The sequence below is a fragment of the Apium graveolens genome, chromosome 6, assembly GCF_009905375.1.
Source record: "Apium graveolens cultivar Ventura chromosome 6, ASM990537v1, whole genome shotgun sequence".
NCBI classification, from domain to species: domain Eukaryota; kingdom Viridiplantae; phylum Streptophyta; class Magnoliopsida; order Apiales; family Apiaceae; genus Apium; species Apium graveolens.
The window spans coordinates 72,441,998-72,461,446 of NC_133652.1; the positions used below are offsets into that span (position 1 = coordinate 72,441,998).

At 38.3% G+C, this 19,449-nt stretch overlaps 2 protein-coding genes across 2 annotated transcripts; one reads left to right on the forward strand and one right to left on the reverse strand.

Moving 5' to 3' along the window:
• The first annotated feature begins 12,899 nt into the window (after positions 1-12,899).
• LOC141665235 (uncharacterized) lies at positions 12,900-13,637 on the forward strand. The gene is made up of 2 exons (XM_074471210.1): positions 12,900-13,017; positions 13,285-13,637. The coding sequence occupies exons 1-2, from the start codon at positions 12,900-12,902 to the stop codon at positions 13,635-13,637; spliced, it is 471 nt and encodes a 156-aa protein (XP_074327311.1).
• A 3,867-nt stretch (positions 13,638-17,504) lies between these two features.
• Positions 17,505-18,251, reverse strand: LOC141665236 (uncharacterized). The gene has a single exon (XM_074471212.1). It carries the CDS (start codon positions 18,249-18,251, stop codon positions 17,505-17,507), a length of 747 nt encoding a protein of 248 aa, XP_074327313.1.
• Positions 18,252-19,449: the final 1,198 nt, after the last annotated feature.

Below are 19,449 nucleotides of genomic sequence, written 5' to 3' on the forward strand. Positions count from 1 at the left end.
ATAATATATTTGAATTATGATGTTAGATAATTCCATGTCAAATTAGTTTCATGATTTACGATATATTAAAATCAAGTGCAAAATAATTATTGATATTTAAAATACTTGACAAGTATTGGTCAATGATATATTGTTAATATTTTGTTGCAGATAATTGTGAGATTTTAAGTTCTAATGGATTTATATGCTTTGTTATATCTGAAAGATTCATTATAATTTGAAATTAGCAGCATAGTCATTTTTATTAAGATTATTTATCAATAAAAAATGTTGTTAATTATAATTTTATAAAGATAGATTATGGAGCTTTTGACATGAATGAGAATTGCTTAGACTTTACCCTAATTGATTAATGCTTTTACAAAAACTCCTTCATATCAAAAGACAAAATCTTTCTTTCTCTTCTTAATACTGCTAGGTCACGAGTCTGTGTCTTTTTCATATTAAAAGACATGATTATTTATCTTCTTATGCATAAAAATAGACTCGTGCACTTGAACAATTTTAAGAGAAAAATCAAACTTCTTTTTGCAGTGGTGATTGCTTATTTCAGTAATATCTTTTGAAATCACTATTATACATCATTTCTCTCAAAAGATTAAATGCATAATTCTCATTCATTATATATCTTAAGTGTATTTAATCTCTATATTTCCATATGTTATGTGATATAGGTTCAGCCTCCAATGGCCTTCTTTCATTTGATAGTCATGAGATTGAAAACCCACAACTTCTATCCCAGAATGTAAAGACAAACACAGAAACAGAACCATCCAACACTCTCTTACCATTAAAATGAAGTATGAATGAGCGTGAGGGAGAAAGTGCCTTAATGCACCACATAAGGAAGGTTCTGAAGTCAACCCAACAGCTCCGTCTCCTACAAAGATGAGTAATATTAAAATCGAGGCAACTGCTTGCCCCCATATATTTTCTCAAAAAGATGTAATGGCTGAAAAGTCACAGAAACAGTTACTAGATTCATCCTCTCAGTAGGGCGCGTCTATTGAAATTCTCCTGTCGGCCAGGGTATCCGATGTAGTGTCACCACCTCAAACATAAACAATTCTTGATACACGAGGATATGTTACACACACAAAGGAGAGTTGACAGAAACAAAAGTTTCGACCATTTTATGGTCACATTCGATTGTTCAAGGTTCTTTAATGGACCGATTGCCTTTACACGTGTTAAGAGAGGATACTGATTCAATATCCATATGTCAGTGGTCAGTGTCTACCTCTTCAGGATTAAATCCCCTGGATGCATCCGCGGATAGTGGATCTGACATAGGTGCAGATCGGCAACTTGTTGACAATTATTCAGATTTACCTGATGAGTCACAAGGAAATGTCTTCACAAACATTAGAAGGGAACTTTGATCTTTATGCTAAATTCTTTGGATCATTGTTTACCTTCCCAGAGTTCAAATCTGGAACCCTAAAAGGGAAACTAGTAATTTGTAGATTATGACTCAGATTCATTTGAAGAGTCTAACAAGGATGGGGATTTGCGAACTCCCATTGCACCACCTTTGACCTTCTTAAGGATGACTAAGGTGATTTTCCTTGTAGGTACAACTAGATTTTGGAGCTATGAGAGAAGTGTTACACTTGTGAAAATGAGTGTAAACACGAGCGGAGTGAAGAGTGAAACACTTGTGAGGTATACGAAACAGAATCACACACTCACAGTGAGGAAGAAAGAGAAACACCATATCCCATTCTCTATCCCTAAACATGGCTCTTAATACTTCGGGTCTCAGATCTGTTTTTGATTGGAATTTAACTCTTAGGGACCTAATATTTACTAGGGATGGCAATCGGGTCGGATCCGATCGGATATTACAGAATCCATATCCAAACCCGAAAATTTTATCCATACCCGAACCCGACCCGAACCCGAAAAATACCCGAAAATGAATACTCGAACCTGATCCATCGGATTTCGGATCGGATTCGGGTATACCCGAAACCCGAAATTTTTTGAATTGGATATTCATACCCGAACTCGAAACCCGAACCCGAAATCTAAAAATTTGTATAATTATTGATATTGCAAGGGCTTGGGATCGAACACGCGACTTGTGGAGAAAGAGTTTTAACTTGTCATCTTCAACCATTACACCACATCATTAATTGTGTTATTATATTTATAGCTAATATTTAAAAAATAAACTCAATACCCAATTTTTTAGATTTATTATTAAAAGATATTTTGTTAATCTTATAAACCTTATCACCCGTTTAAATGATTAAAATTATATCTAATTAAACTTTATAATTAGTTAATTTTTAACATAAATATAAAAATACATGTTCTTAAAATTATATAATAATATGTATAATGTATATTATTAATATATATATATTATAGTATTATAATATGTATTATATAAAAGTCTAAAATTAATATATATATAATAATAATTCGGGTGTTTTTTCGGATTTTGGGTTCGGATCGAGTTTGGATAGAGTTTCAGATTCAGATTTGTATACCTAATATCCAAACCCAAATCCAAAAAATTTCGGGTTTAAAAATTAAATCCATATCCAAATCCAAAAAATCGGGTTCGGTAAATCCAAAATTTCGGGTTTCAGATCGGGTATCCGTCGGATCGGATTATTTTTCCATCCCAAACATTTACAGATTGGATTAGAATACTGCGGGACCTAACAAGTTTGGGAGCTAACAATTGGTGATCTCACAGTTGGGAGGTATAAGGAGTTGGGAATATTGGTTAACAGGATGATCAACGGTGAAACCATTTATGCATCATTTAAAGGGACACGGTTTATCAGACTCTGACTTGCTATTTCTTTTCCAACCAAGTAAAATATGAGAACTCCTTCAGACAACAACATATATTCCTTCTCTAAGGAGGTGAAAAAAGCTTAACTAATAGTTTGGAGGATTCCTCAACTAAGGGGGAGAAATAGCAGGCATAAGGAAAAAGGTAAATGATATGTACACCACAAATTATCGGAAGAAGTAGATTGGTTCATCACTATTCTTCATAAGGGGAGAAGCTATTTTTTAAAAGGGGAGTACTATTAGTTCTTATCTAGTGGATCCCATTGTACGGGAGAGGTAGTAAACGAAGGTCATCTCCTTTAAGCAGTTGATTCTCATAGGAGAGAAGCAAGAGAGATATGTGCTTCTCAACAGAAAATGTGGTTGTACCAAAGAAGCTGCTGATGATTACTTCAAGACTGAGAAGTGTTATCTGGCAGAGATTTAAAGAACCGAGGAAATAAAGATGAAACTACTTGAAGATCAGTTTAGTTCTAGAGGAACAAGCATCTTTCATTTCAGTTACTCAGGAAAACTGGAAATGTAGCAATTGATCCAGAAAACCAGTAACATTATTTACAAGTCCTGGTACATTACTTTTTCCAAGTTATTAGTTGAGTTATCCTCTCTATTTAATTTATTTGTTAGGTTTAACAATCAAATATGGGGAGATTGTTGGTGAGACTGTGTAGCTGTATGAATAGTTACGTGATAACTCAACATGAGAACAACACTAGAACATGACAGGTTAATAATACTACGACTACAAAAGAAATCAGAAGAAATGAAGACAAGGCAAATACAAAGAATCAAAAGATTAGAAGAAGGCTTGAAGTCTGTTTACAGGTCACTGAAAGAAGTTCATTAATATGATCATGCCTCAGTGAAGAATAAAGGTTAAAGACTTTCAGGGTTTCATAAATGATGGGGATTCAGTGTATAAGTGCTACTAGAAGATTTCAGTGTATTGACACTGATTGGAGATATACAGTGTTCGAAGCATAGGAATCTGAAGAATTGAAGACATGGTAAAGACAGAGGTTAAAGAACTTAGCTGCAGTCTTGAAGTTATACTCACTGAAAGGAGTTCATTTATATGTTCAAGCGTGAGTGAAGAACAATGAATGAAGTATTCAAGATTGTAGTAGCAATGAAGACATTGTATAAAGTACCAGAAGGGATTCCAGTGAAAGTACATTTGTTTATTAACAGTCAGTTTCCGAAGCGATGAAGTTGTTGCAAGCTTAACAATACAATCAAGGATATAATACGAAGACCTGAATCGAAGCTAGTCATCTGTGAACCAGACCAGTTACACTAGGTGTTAGGATGAAAACACGCGTTAATATTACACGCAAGTATAAGCGTTCACAAGTATTATATAATTAATTCTAGTTTGTTCCCACGGAGACTCTTTTAGGTTAATTTCAATCAATGTACTTATGCAACAATGGTATGGTTATTATTCAATGCTAATATGATAACAATTTGGTTTTGTTTATTATTAAGATTAACTAAGAGATTATGCTAAAGAATATTAACTAAGAGATTAAAAGGTTGATTTACGTATATAATACAAATATGGGATTATAACTTTATTACTACTTCATTGAATAACTTTTTTGTTCTTAACCTTAGCATGCAATGATGATGACATTAATCAGATAACACGAAACTAGTAAACGCCAACTTTCATTGCACGAATACCCTACTACCAGACATCCACAAAAGAGATAGAAGCTGAATAGACACCAATTATATTGAGACTTTATATGTCTATAGAATTTGACAACATAACGGTTTAATGTGAAAGTTATCTATCGTGATTACATAGGGCAAGTAAGATGGTTAAAATTACCTACGAATCATGCATATCAAATACATGAACTTATGCTAGCATGGCAAGTTCTAAACCTCTAAATTCACTGTCGCTTCATTAGAGATTAACACGCTATCTTATAAGTTCGCGACGCTCATAAGACGAATAAGCACAACCAATACTAGGATATCATACAATCACCATATACGAAGGTATCAAAACATATTAACTATTAAAATCCATAAGTAAATCCGTTAGAACCCCACGATAATGATTAGCCATAACCGAACTCATCATCACCGTGGGTTCCGATGAAAGCATGGTATAATAAACTAGGTCTTTATAAATACGAATAATAATCAAAGTACATTAAACAAGAGCATATAGGTTGAACAAAACAAGAAACGAGCATCCAAGATTATAACTTAAAACAAAGAATCACAAGAATAAACTAGAACTTTTTCGCCTTGGTTGAATTGTGCTATAGGTCTTCTCGCTGTCTTCTCCTTAAGCTCTGTTGTTGAAAAACGTCTCTAAGTTATCTTTATATAGCAGCCCAATTAATCCAGAAGTCCAGCATATAAAAATTGTAGTAAAAACAGGATTCTGTGATCCCGACCTGGCTGAAATTCAAAAACACTACAAAACACATCAAAAACACAAATAACTTGAGTACAAAATACCAATTCAAGCCTTTATAGGATGTTCTAAGTGGACATAAATGCCACTTAACACTAGGCGACAATGATTTATGAAAGGAATCTGAGTATTATCATTGGGAATATTGTTAAGTAAGGATTCACATCTAGATACGGTAGATATATGCTTTATACGAAGACTCAGAGAGAAGACTTGAAGACAGGAAAGTTTAAGGGTTAAAGCGATCTACAGAAACTAAGTCAAAGTGATCACTAGCTTGTAGTAGGAGTCACCCTGATCAGTGTATTGGATGTCAAAATCAATATCCTGGAAATACAGTTCAATATTTAAGTACAGGAACTGATCTTGACTTGGTACGAGCCTCGAGGAATAAACAGGGGAAGAAAGAAAAGTCTAAGTGCATGTATGCACCCCTTGGTCGCAAGTATCTCTTACTAATTATTTTTCTAAGGCAAAATGGCTTCCCTAGCTATACTAGGAAGTCTTGGTCGCAAGTAACAAGTTCATGCCAAGAAACTAAGTAAAAATCTTCCTCGTAGCTTCCAGGGTCGCAAGTAACTCATAAAAGGAGATTTTATTAAGGCAAAACCCTCCTCTAGGTATACTAGGTTGCAAGTAAGTCTTGTACTAGCATTCTTGTTTGCAACTAACTTCCTACAAGGGCAAGAGGGTCGCAAGTAACTCCTACAGGGGGTTATGGTCGCAAGTAAGTTGCTAGGTTGAATTTGGCTAAGGCAAATGTCTCCCTCTAGTAACAAGTAACTTATTAAGGTTAAAATTGGCTATGGAAAATCTCTCCCTATAGTAACAAGTAACATATCGGGTTGAAATTGGCTAAGGAAAATCTCTCCCTCTAGTAACAAGTAACTTGTTATGCTAAAAATGACTAAGGCAAAATCTCCTAAGCTTCCAAGTCGCAAGTAACTCTCAGCAACAAAATTCATTAATTTCATTCATTTGTTTTATGTGGTAAACAAATGACCACATAATTAATTTTTGAATATAAGCCTACACTACAATAGCAGATTAAAAAAACAATGCAATTGTAATTTTTATGTTCATCTTCTCTCTCACAAGAGTTGATGAAAACAAGAAACAAAGAGATTTACAGAGAAGCTCAACACCTTGAATATCCGTTTAACTTCTCGCCGGAGGAATGTTATAATGCCCGGTTTAACTCTTGTATATCTATAGGGGCATTATAATCATTTTCCGGTAATCAGATCCTTAGGAATACAAAAGCTAGATCAATATATAGGATTTAATTTGTAATACCTTTGTAGAAGCAAGAATTGTTCTTGGATTGTAGCCGGTTAATTTATTTATCGGAGTGTAGCAACACCCCAGAGGATTTATATATGAATATATACTTCCCCAAATATCTTATGTTCATCATTTTATTGTTCTAAATACTATTCACCTCAAGAACACGTAACCACTAACCGAACACTAAATTTTATATCCGTAAAAGATTCGAAATAATTTTTTAATTTAGTGAGTACCATATTCAACCCCCTTCTACGATACTTTAGGACCTAACACAGGAGGTTGAGAAGCTCCTTGAATCTGGATTTATTGAGGAAGTTTAATTTTCCGAATTGTTGGCTAACCCTGTATAGTCAAAAAAGCCAATGCAAAGTGAAGGATGTGCATCGACTTCACTGACCTTAACGATGCATGCCCGAAGGACTGCTACCCTCTATCAAGGATTGCCACCCTAATCGATGCCACTGCTGGGCATGAGATGCTCAGTTTCATGTATGACTTCAGCTGTTACAATCATATTAAAATGCACAAGGATGACACCCGTAAGGTATCTTTCATAACTGGCTTTGGTGTCTTTTGTTATGGGTTAAGTATCACTTTGGTCACTGAAGTAAGTGGCATGTATCAAAAGGTTCACTATAGTAATTGGGGTATCAGTTGTACCACTATAGTGGATAGTAATGACAGTCCGTCATAGTTGACCTGTTGACTTGACGGAAAACGTAACGGTTACGTCGTGGAAGCATACGTGGACACACGTGGACATACATGGACAAACAGAAGTTGTATTTGTTGAAAAAATAGGGAAATTATATTTGTTTAATAGATTTATACTGATATATATGAAAATATCGGGTCAAATCCCTCATTTTAACACGGCTGATTAGCGAATTGGGGAAGGGGCGAAAAACCCTAATTTCTTGAAGAGGTGAATTTTAATCCAAGGTCGACTGATGTAAACGAAGCACGACTGTGAGGTATGAAACCCTAATTTCATTTCGACGATATTGTACATTAATAATTTTAATTGAACTTTAATTTCATTTTGATTCAACATGAATGTTTTGTGTATTATTTGATTGAATTTGGAATACTTGTTTTGTTGTGATTTGTGTTTTAGTATGTCTTCTTTCATGACTATTCATCTACATCACCATGGGGATTTGACCTCTCTTCCAAATGTTAGCTATATAGGGGGAAAAGTAGAAACCCTCCATAATCTTGATACTGATGTGTTTTCGTTCCGTGATTTGGATGATTTTGCCGTGAAATATGATTACGATCCTTCTGCATTAGTTTATTTTAAGTCTGATGGGTCTAGTTTTAGTAATGATGTTAGTCTATCATATGATGATGATATTAGAAGGGAAATGGTAGATTTGCACAAACCATATGGTAAAATCTCATTGTTTGTAGACCATTTTGAGCTTGATAATCTGGTTGACATGCCTATAACCCCTGCGGAACTTAATAACAAACAACCTGAGAGTAATTTGGAAAATGAGGGTAATGGATCTAGTGAGGATGATCCTGAATATGATGCTGAAACTGAAAGTGAATCTAATAGCGATGAGTCGGATAATGGTAGTTTATATCTTGATAGTGATGAAGATGAAGAACTGAAAAGTATGAGAGTTAAGAAGAAGGACTTTAAGAAGAACTTGAATAATCCGGTTAAACTTCCAATAATTAACAGTGATGAATCAGATTTTAATTCTAATTCTCTTAGGTTTGAATCTTCTAGTAGTGAGGATGAAAACTGTAGGATTGGATATGTTGGCCCTCCTAATCCCACGAAAGGAAAAAAAGACCTAAAACCACACATAACATTTCTGAAGAGGGATTTTACTGGGAAGTTGGACAGAAATTTGTGAACATTCAAGAGTTCAGGGACTTGGTTAGGCAGTATGGGCTGACACATAGGAGAGGTATACAGTTTATAACTAGTGATAAACTCAGGTGTCAAGTGTCGTGTCAGGCTGAATGTCCTTTCTACATGTGGTGTAGTAAGGACAAAGATTCCGTGAATTGCACCTTGAAGACCCTTAATCCCCAACACCTCTGTACTAAACCCTACACTAACAAATTAGCTTCAGTTAAGAAGCTCTGTGAGATAAATGGAGACAGAGTGAGGCAGAACCCACAGTGGAGGATAAAAGAGATGACCGAGACCATAAAAAAGGATTTGGAAATAGATGTTTCCAGAATTAAAATAATCAGAGTGAGGAGAATGGCATTAGAAGGAGTTCATGATGCTTTGAAAGCATAATATTCTAGGTTAAGGGACTTTGGACATGAATTGTTGCAAATTAATCCTAGAAATACAGTGAAGATCTCAACCACCAGGTTAAATGAAACAGATCCACCTAAATTCAGAAGGCTTTATTTATGCTACCATGCACTCAAGGAAGGATGAAAATCAGGATATAGACCAGTCATAGGGCTAGATGGTTGTTTCCTCAAAACAGTCTGTGGAGGCCAACTTTTATCAGCTGTTGGCCGTGATGGGAACAATCAAATGTTCCCAATTGCATATGCCATAGTGGAAAGTGAAAACACAGAGAGTTGGACATGGTTCACAGAATTATTAAAGGATGACCTTGATCTTGGAAATGGCTATGGAATCACAATCATTAGTGACCAACAGAAGGGTTTGGAAAATGCACTGAAATTGCTTTTGCCAAGAGTAGAACATAGAGGGTGGACAGTAGCATGGGATGGAGATAAGAAATACCAAGTCAAACAGGGTACCAGGGCAGTGACTATGGGTTTGGACAAGAGGTGTTGTGATTGCAGAGTATATGACCTCACATGTATTCCTTGTGCACATGCAATTGCTAGCATACATGATAGAAGACATAATCCTATTGATTATATCTCTGATTATTACAAAAGGGAAAAATACCTTGCTAGTTACAATTTCTCCATACAAGCAATGAAAGAGGAGGAATTCTGGACAATGCAATCATGTGAGGAGGTACTTCCTCCAGACATTCCCAAGAAGCTCAGAGGGAGGCCTAAAAAATGAGGAGGAGAGAAGCTTGGGAAGGGGGTTCCAGAAGTCAAGCAAGTCAAAATGTAGGGGGTATCCAAAGATTTAGTAACAGGAGGGTAATGCATTGTAGTGTATGTGGTAGTGAAGGGCATAGAAAGAACAAATGTCCCAGTAAATCTCAACCACCTGTTGTGGAACCACCTTTAAGGGAAGAAACAAACCAAATTTTTGAAGAGCCAGTCATGGAACCCCCTTTGAGGGAAGAACCTGTCATGGGACCACCTGTTAGAGATGAAGCTATAAGAAAGGAGGCACCTGTCATTGAAGAAACACAACAATCATCAACTTCAGTGTCAAGGAAGCCTAGTATTATTGTTGGGGAATCTCAAAAGAGGGGAAAATAATTAAGGAGACATAAGTTGATGTTTAGGAGGCCTGGACCTGCAGAAAAAGCACCTGAGAAACATGTTGACAAGCTAGCATTCAGAGTGCCAAGAAAGAAACTACCTTTGGTTTTAAACAACGGTGAAGATGGTAAGGATATGTGCTTGAGGGGAAATCAGTCAAGAGGCCTTGAAGATGCTGTTAGAGGTCCACTGGGTAATATTGTTATCTTTGAACCAATACCCCCTCACACTCCTTTTAGGCCAGTTGGGTCAAGAACTTCTGCAAGTATTGTAACCACATCTCAAGCACCAACAACCTCTTCTCAGACTTCAAAGTCTTCTGCAACATTTGAAGCACCACCAAGGAGGAGTGCAAGGATGCTGATGAAAGGAAAATTCAACTTCAAAAATTCTGAAGATGAACCTGTCTTTCTAGGGGAGGATTAGAAGCTACTATGTTTATGCTTTCTATGTTTTAGACTTTTATGTTATGTTCTAACTAATTTGCTTCTGCTATGTGGACCATTGTAATACTTTTGTTAAGTTCCGGTGGTTGAAACATTTGTTATGGTTGTTGAAACTTTTGGTACTTTTGTTAGACTTTTGTTTAATGTTCTAAATCATCAACTTTTGTCTGTCTGTTGCAAGCAATATATTTATGTCTACTCTATTTTTTGGTAAAATTCAGCTGATGAGCCTTTATCATTACAAGTTAAAAACACTCAATTACATTCATTACATCTAACAACCATAAACCTTACATAACATCCACTACAATCATTACATTCAAGTAGTCTCACAGAAGAGAAAAGCCAACAATACAACAATCACAAACATTAATATCTTCAACTTTTTTGACAGCTTCTTCATTTGATCTTGACTAGCAGCAGTTAACTCAAGAAAATCATTATTCTCAAATTGCAAAGCACTCTTTTCCTCTGTCTTTTTACCAAGATCTTCTTCAATAAGTCTCATCTTCTCCTCCAAAAATATTCTTCTATGATTCAACTCCGTAATCACAGATTTAGCTCTTCCAGTAAAGTCTGCATCATACCATTCGAAAAATTCACAACCTCCGGACGCCTATATTGAAGAATATTAGTTCATTTTTTTTAATATTTCCTTAATGAAAACCAACCCATACATAGCTAGATGTATATAAATTGAACAAAAATTTTACCTTCGGTTTGGAACACGTAAAAAACGCCTCCCATGATTATTCAAAGACCAAAAGGTATAAATTCGAGCTCTTATCCCACAATGACAACTTCTGTGCTCCCAATTTTTAACAGAATCGCGAGAAGAACTACCACTGCTTTTGTCTATAGGACTTTCAATTATCGCCATGTTGAGATGCTATATGTACAAATAATTGAATTCTACAAACTCTTTTCTCAATTTATGGAAAAAACAAGAACCCTAATATATATATAGAGAGACTGTAAGTCTGTAATTACAATACTATATAGTCGTTACAAGTGAATGAATGCCACGTAACCTAAAACTATCTGTTACAATACACGTAATAGGCCCATGTCACTGTTTCCGTCAAGTCAACAGGTCAACTATGACGGACTATCATTACTAGCCACTATAGTGGTACAACTGATACCCCGATTACTATAGTGAACCTTTTGATACATGCCACTCACTTCAGTGACCAAAGTGATACTTAACCCCTTTTTTTATCTTGTTATGGATTTTGGACTTAAGAATGCATGAGCTACTTACCAAAGATTGGTAAATGAGATATTTTCCCATCTAATTGGGAAGACCATAGAGGTCTATATTGATGAAATCTTAGTCAAAATCCTAGCCAAGGCCGATCATATTAATCACCTCATAGAGGCATTCAAAGTGCTGAGGTACCACAATATGATGTTAAACCCCGCCAAGTGTGCTTTTGGTGTTTGGGTCTGGAAAATTTTTGGGTCACATGGTCTCGAACAGGGGAATCGAGGCCAACCCCGACAAGATTAAAGCCATCCTTGACGGACCAACCATTGGGAAACATCCTTCATAGCTCGAAGGCCAGTGCAAGGCTCATCAAATGGGCGACCGAGTTAGGAGAATTTGACATCAAGTATAAGCCTCAAACAGCCATCAAGGCTCAGGCCTTAGTAGACTTCATGGTCGAATGCACCATTAACGACCAAGAAGTCGGGGGGCAAGAGATAGTATGCCTAGAAGGAGGAGAGAAAGAGAAAGATGAAGATACAATCTCTGAAGAAGTATTGAGTTCTCCATTTTGACAGAGCGTCCAAAGAAAAATCTAGTGGTGCAGGCCTAGTCTTGCAAAGCCCTAAAAGGTTCATGATCGAATATGATTTGAAGATAGACTTCCCAACTATGAACAACAAAGCGGAGTATGAGGCTTTGAAGCCGGATTAGGGTTAGCTAGGGATGTGAGAGCCAGTAGCCTTAAAATATGTGGAGATTTCAGGCTCCTTGTTTCCCAAGTCACTGGGGAGTTTGAGGCCAAAGATGATGTCATGGCCAAGTACCTAAGGGCCGTGAAAGGAATATTGACTCAATTTGATGAATGGTACGCAGAACATTTTCCGAGGGAGGAGAACAATACGGCCGACACCCTTTCTAAGTTTTCCTCATCTGAAATCAAAAACTACCCAAGAAGTATCGACTTTAAAGTCCTGAAGACCCCGACAATTTATGCTATAAACCTGATAGCACCAATTGGTTTGAATAGCTGCTGGATTGACCCCATCAAGAACCACCTTGAGACATGTTGGCTTCCGAAAGATGCCTAGGAGGCACGTAAGTTATCAGTAAGAGCATTGAGGTATTCTTTAATTAAATATTTTTCATACAAGAGGTCTTTCGTAATCCCATATTTAAAGTGCTTAAAACCTCATGAGGCAGATGAGGGACTGAAGGAAGCCCATGAAGGGATTTACGAACAATATTTGATAGCAGGGCCCTCGCTCATAAGATAACCTGGCTGGGGTTCTACTGTCCAACAATGTTAGCCGATGCTAAGGCTTATGTGAAGAAGTGTGATAGATGCCAGATGCACGCTCATGTAGTTCGACAGCCCTCGGAGAGGCTATGTCCACTAGCTCCCCCATCCCTTTCGCGATGTGGGGAATGGACATATTAGGCCCTTTCTTGTAGCATCGAGACAAAGAAAGTTCATCATGGTCGCTGTTGACTACTTCACTTAGTGGATTGAGGCCAAAGCACTGGCCAAGATAACCACTAAGCAAATTTTATAATTTTTCTGGGAGAATGTGATATGTCAATTTGGAATCCCACGCATCCTCGTTACGAATAATGCGCGGAAATTTGACAATGAAGAATTTAAGGAGTACTGTAATGATAATAACTAGAACATCGATTCACCTCAGTTGCCCATCCCCAAGAAAATGGGCAAGCAGAGGTCGCTAATCGAATCATCCTTGATGGACTCAAGAAGAGGGTCAAACGCTCAACAAACAATTGGGTGGATGAATTTCTACCTATACTCTGGGCATATCGTACTACCTGCAAAGTTATAACTGAAGCTACCCCATTCATGTTGGCCTACGGAGACAAGGCAATAGTGCCCCTTGAGATCACCCACGAATCACCGAGGGATGAAGTTTATGAACCTGAAACTAATGAAGAAGGAATGAAGCTCGCTCTCGACCTTATTGATGAGGTCCGACACGAAGCCAATGCTCGTAATGCAGAGCATCAGTTTAGAGCCTCCCTCTATTAAAATAGGAGGGTTAAAAAGAGGTTTTTTTAGCAAGGAGACTTGGTTTTAAGAAAGATTGAGGCTTTAGGGGTTGGCGAGAAAGGGAAGTTAGCCCCATGTTATGGATCAAAAAATAAGGTATAATAATTGTTGTGTTCATTACTAGGGAACGTGAGCTTCAAGGCTCGATTTGACTGCTCTTGTGTTTCATGACTCAATCTGCCTTAACAAAATGCCTACGTACCTTGCTGATTGCCAAGGATCAAGTCAAAAAATATAGTTCTGATCTGTGGGGTGAGGCCCCTTATATAGATGTTGGGTGTCCTTGAATTGGACTTGGGTTAGGAGACTTGGTGGGCAAGTCTCAGAATTAGAATGGACTTTGGAGTCCTAGGAAGTAGGAAACGGATTCCTTATCCTATCAGGTCCCTTGGGGGCTAATCTTCAAGGATTTATATCCTTATTGGACTCTTTTTGACAGCTGATTTATCCCTTATTAATTATGAAATTAATTAATATTCAGGGTTTTGGGCCCTTTCTAATTGGGCTTCGTTATTGGACCGTATCTGGTCTAATTAATTTTAACACCAATTATATTCCTAGGCTATTTTTACCCCTATCAAGGATCTTGGGCCTCTTCTTATGGGCTTAACTGTCAGCCCAATGTTAATACAATTAATGCGATATTAATTACGCAATCAGGGTTTATTTTATTCCCTATCATTTGCCCCCAACTTCTGGGAAACCTTAAAAGATTTCGCAGAAGTTAAGTTCATTCGTTCCCTTACAGGGTATTGTTTTGGCGTAAAGTGTGGAGCGAGCTACACATTTACAACGATTTGCCTTGTACACGGCTTCAGGGTTGTTTTTAGAACTTCCCTATTATTTTCTTACCTTTTTCCCTTTCTTTAGGAATTTTCTGGTATTTTTCAGGAATTTTCCCTTAAATTTTGGGATTTTTCCTAATTTTCAAGAATATTCTGATACTCACAGATATTACTTCTTTAATATTTCAAGAATATTTTATCAAAAATAATTTTTGAAATTATTTTAAAATTTTCCCTAATTTTTCTAGGATTTTTCTGAAATTTTCAGCCCTTTTTCGACCAGGATCCTAGTCAAAATTTCGACCTGGATCCTAGTCGAATTTGGGCCTGCTCCTGAGCCCTGGTCGAACAATTTCGGCTAGGATTCATGACCAGGATTTCAACCTGGATAGTCGAGTTAACGACCTGGATCCTGGTCGAAATTTTGGCCGCAACATGATTCATGTTCGTGAAACTTCGACTAGGATTCACGACCAGGATTTCGACCTGGATCCTAGTCGAGTTTATGACCTGGGTCTAGGTCGAAATTCATGCCACCTTTTGACTCCTGTTTTTGAAACTTCGACTAGGATTTACGACCAGGGTTTCGACCTGGATCCTAGTCGAGTTTACGATCCGGGTCTTGGTCGAAATTCATGCCACCTTTTGACTCTTGTTCGTGAAACTTCGACTAGGATTCACAACCAGAATTTCGACCTGGATCCTAGTCGAGTTTACGACCTGGGTCTAGGTCGAAATTCATGCCACCTTTTGACTCCGATTTGTGAAACTTCGAATAGGATTTACGACCAGGGTTTCGACCTGGATCCTGGTCGAGTTTACGTCCTGGGTCTTGGTCGAAATTTTGCTCATCTTTAGGCTCCTATTCGAACTAATTTGTCCAGGATATACGACCTAGATCTCGACTTAGATCCTGGTCTTTTTGGCTCTTCTTTGTATTTGGGCTTTAATTCGGGCCTCTCACATTTCCAAATCCTCTTTGGATTTGGGCCTCTCTATTTCTAAATCCTATTTGGATTTGGGCTTTGATTCTTTAAATTTGAACCTTGATATGGGCCTTTATATTTCCAAATCCATTAAGAATCAAAGAAATCGTTAAGAATCTTCGAGGACATTCCAGAAGGTTCTGGAATATGGGTTTTTTCTTATCATGGTGATTAACATAATCGTCCCTTAAGACTATCGATTTGTTGTTTAGCCTCAGCCTGGCTTCTCTGATCGTTTTCTAGTGAACGTTCTATTCTTCATGAAACTTGTTTTCGTGGATGTCCTAGTCTTCAAGAAATTTGTTCTCATGGATTCTTTAGCCATTGCGAAACTTGTTCTCATGGACGTTCTAGTCTTCAAACTTGTTCTCGTTGGGTGCCTAATTTTTCAAGAATTCTCAAGGAATTTCATAGGATTTCCACCAGAAAACCTTTAGGAGGGTCTGGATCAACCCTACATGGGTTCCGATCGGCTTTGAGGCCTTCATGTGGCCTGGTCGGCAAATTCTGCTCTTTCTGGACGCTTGGCCCTTTTTCTAGTGAGCGTTATGTACTTGTTCTCGTGAACGTTCTACTCTTCACTAGGAGCATCCCTTGGCTCTAGTTCATGGTTTTCTTGGAACCTTCTCTTAGGGGCCATCCCTATTTGTTCCGGACGTCTGTAGACGTTCCTTTCAATGACTCCTGGTCGGCCATAGAGACCAAGCCCTTGAGGCCCTGGTCGGCCGTAACCTTAATGTCTAGAGCTTCTTGGCCCTTCAGGATCCTATTTCGTGGAAGTTCTTGAACTTCAATATTCTCAATATCAATTCATGGATTAGACTTCTCTCTTTTTTATTCAAGGGAGTACCTTGTCGGGTGGGGACCTCATCCAAGGACCCTTTAGACGGTCAAAGATATTCATGGATGGCTATTCGACCTCCTCTGGTTGGTCAAGGGGAAACATTTTTTCTTTCTTGGACAACATGTCTCGATGGACCTCGAACATAAACTATCACGTTCGTGTTCTTGATGGTTCCTCATAATTCAAAGGAACCTTGTTAAAGTTGGCCTAACCCCTCTTATTTTCCCATTGGTTAAGTTTGTTCCAATTAGGCGAACAGCTTCCTGAGGTGGGGATGTGCAGGGCTCATGCCTTGTATTTGGTACATCTATTCTTTTTAGAACTTTCAATACTTCACAAATTAAAGGAGGAGCCTGGCTGGCTTAAGGCATTCCTTGGAGGTCGATCTGCTGAAGCCCTTTCCGAGGGATCTTCAGTTAGTCAAAGGCTTTCTCTTGAGGCTGATCAGCCTTCTTTGGTAGGCTGGAGTTTGTAATGTAGACTTCAATTGACCATATACATTTCATGAAGTTAGCTTTCTAATATCTTTTTCTTATTAGGCCAATGCCTACTTCGCAGCTTCTTTCACTAGGAGTGCAAAATGAAGGAGTGAGCACATGGCCTTGGCGGCATTGATGAAGAAACTTGAGAGAAAGTTTCAGGACTGGGAGTCTAGAGCTCTTTTAGCATTTATCGACGGTCGGAAGACTTATTCAAGATGATGGACACCCATGATGATGAGGTGCGTTCCGTTAATATGTCCATTGGCTCTGTTCATAGCTCTTACCCGGATATGGTAAATTTGCGGGGCTTTCCTAGCCTTTGGGTTGTTTCTGAGGTTGCCATTATTGGTCAATTATCTGATTTTTGACTATAGATTGTCCTTCAGTGTTTAGGCCTTGCATGGCTTTGTTTGCCGTGCGTGGCTTTTATCTATTTGCGGTCCTTCATGGACTTGAACATCTTCAGTGTGTAACCTAATTGTTCATCATGACTTGATTTCTGATCCTTCAGGATCTCCTGTATTTGTAGTTTGATTTCATATTCGTCTTTTATTTTCAGTACTTTGGTCCTTCGGGAATTTTATTCATTGGATGCTCGTACACTGGTCGACCTTATTCCTCCATTTACTACTAAGTACTAGGAACATGTCTTTTATGTCCTAAACATATTAAACCTTTAGCTTCGAAACGCGCCAGGCATGAGGCACTTTGTCACTACTCAGGGTTTCCGACTTGTAGGATCCTCGTCCTCATGTTTTCTTGACCTTATACGGCCTTTCCCAGTTTGGGATTAGCTTTTCTTTCTCTTCAACTCCTGAAGTCTCAATCTTTCTTAAGATCAAGCCTCCTTGGTAAAAGAGCCTTTCTTTAACTCTTTTATTAAAATAGAGGGAGGCTCTTCGTCGATGCTCTGCATTGCGGGTGCTGGCCTCATCTCTGACCCCATCAATGGGATCGAGAGCGAGCCTCATGCCTTCTTCATTGGTTTCCGATTCATAATCTTCGATCCTAGGGGATCCATGTGTGATTTCAAGGGGCAGCACTGCCTCGGCTCCGTAAGCCGGCATGAATGGGCTAGCTTCAGTTGTCACTTTGCAGGTGGTACGACATACGCATAGTATAGGCAGCAACTCATCCACCCAAGTATTTCTCGAGCGTTCAACCCTCTTTTTAAGTCCATCAAAGATGATTATGTTAGCAACTTCTGCTTGCTCATTTGCCTGAGGATGTGTAACCGAGGTGAAGCGAAGTTCTATGTTGTTATCGTCGCAGTACTCTTTGAACTCTGCATTATCAAATTGTTTCCTATTATCTGTGACAAGGATGCGTGGGATTCTATATTGGCACATGATATTCTCCCACAAGAATTGTGCAACCTGTTCAGTTATGATCTTAGCCAAAGGCTTAGCTTTGATCCACTTAGTGAAATAGTCTATGGCTATAATTAAGAACTTTCTTTGTGTCGTGGCCATGGGGAAAGGCCCAAGTATATCCATTCCCTATATAAGAAAGGGGATGGGAAAGTTGATGGAAATCAACATCTCAGGGGGTCGTCGAACAACCGGTGCATGCTTATGGCAACGATCACACTTTTTCACATAATCTTTGGCATCAGCCATCACCCATGACCAATAAAAGCCTAAACGGGTTATCTTATGAGCCAATCCTCTGCCCCCCAAGTGTTGCCCACATATACCTTCGTGTACTTCTTCAAGATCCAGGCGTGCCTCATCGGGCCTGAGACATTTTAAGTAAGGAACTACATAAGATCTTTTGTACAAAATCCCATTGATCAAAGTGTATTTCAGTGCTCGAACAACCAACTTTCGGGCTTCAGTTACGTCATTTGGCAGCCAACCAGTTTGAATTATGGGCCTTAATGGGATATATCCATGACGTCCCCAGCCCTATAGGAGTTACAAGCTTAACATCAATGCTCCGTATCTTCAAAACGTGGAATTATACACTTCCTGAACTTTCCTCTATCTCAGATGAAACAAACTTTGACAATGCATCTGCCTTAACATTTTCCTCTCTTGGGATGTGCTCAACATGGCATTCATCGAATTGAGTCATCACAGCCCTTACTAGGCAGAAATACTTAGCCATTGTATTATCCCTTGCCTCAAACTCTCCCTTGATCTAGGATATGACTAACCTCGAGTCTCCACTGACTTTTAAGTTCTTGACTCTCAGTGTTCCTGCTAAGCCGAGGCCAGCTATCAGAGCTTCATATTCTGCTTCATTGTTCGTAGTTGGGAAGTCTAGCTTCATTGCATATTCAATCAAGAACCCATCAGGGGTTTGTAAAACCAAACCTGCTCCACTTGAATTTGTTTTTGATGCTCCATCAAAATAGAAAACCCAATATTCTTTCTTCTTATCATCATGTTCCTTGTCCCCCTTATCAACTTCCTTGTCTTGAGGTATGGTATCCTCCTGCCCCCCGACTTCTTGGTTGGGTATGGTACATTCCACCACGAAGTCAGCCAATGCCTGGGCTTTTATTTCCGTTCGTGGCTTATACTTGATGTCGAATTCTCCCAGCTCTATTGCCCACTTGATCAACCTCCCACTAGCCTTAGGACTATGAATGATATTTCTCAGGGGTTGATTTGTTAGCACCTCAATCTTATGAGCCTGGAAGTAAGGACGCAACTTTCTCGAAGCCATTACCAAGGCTAAAGCAAACTT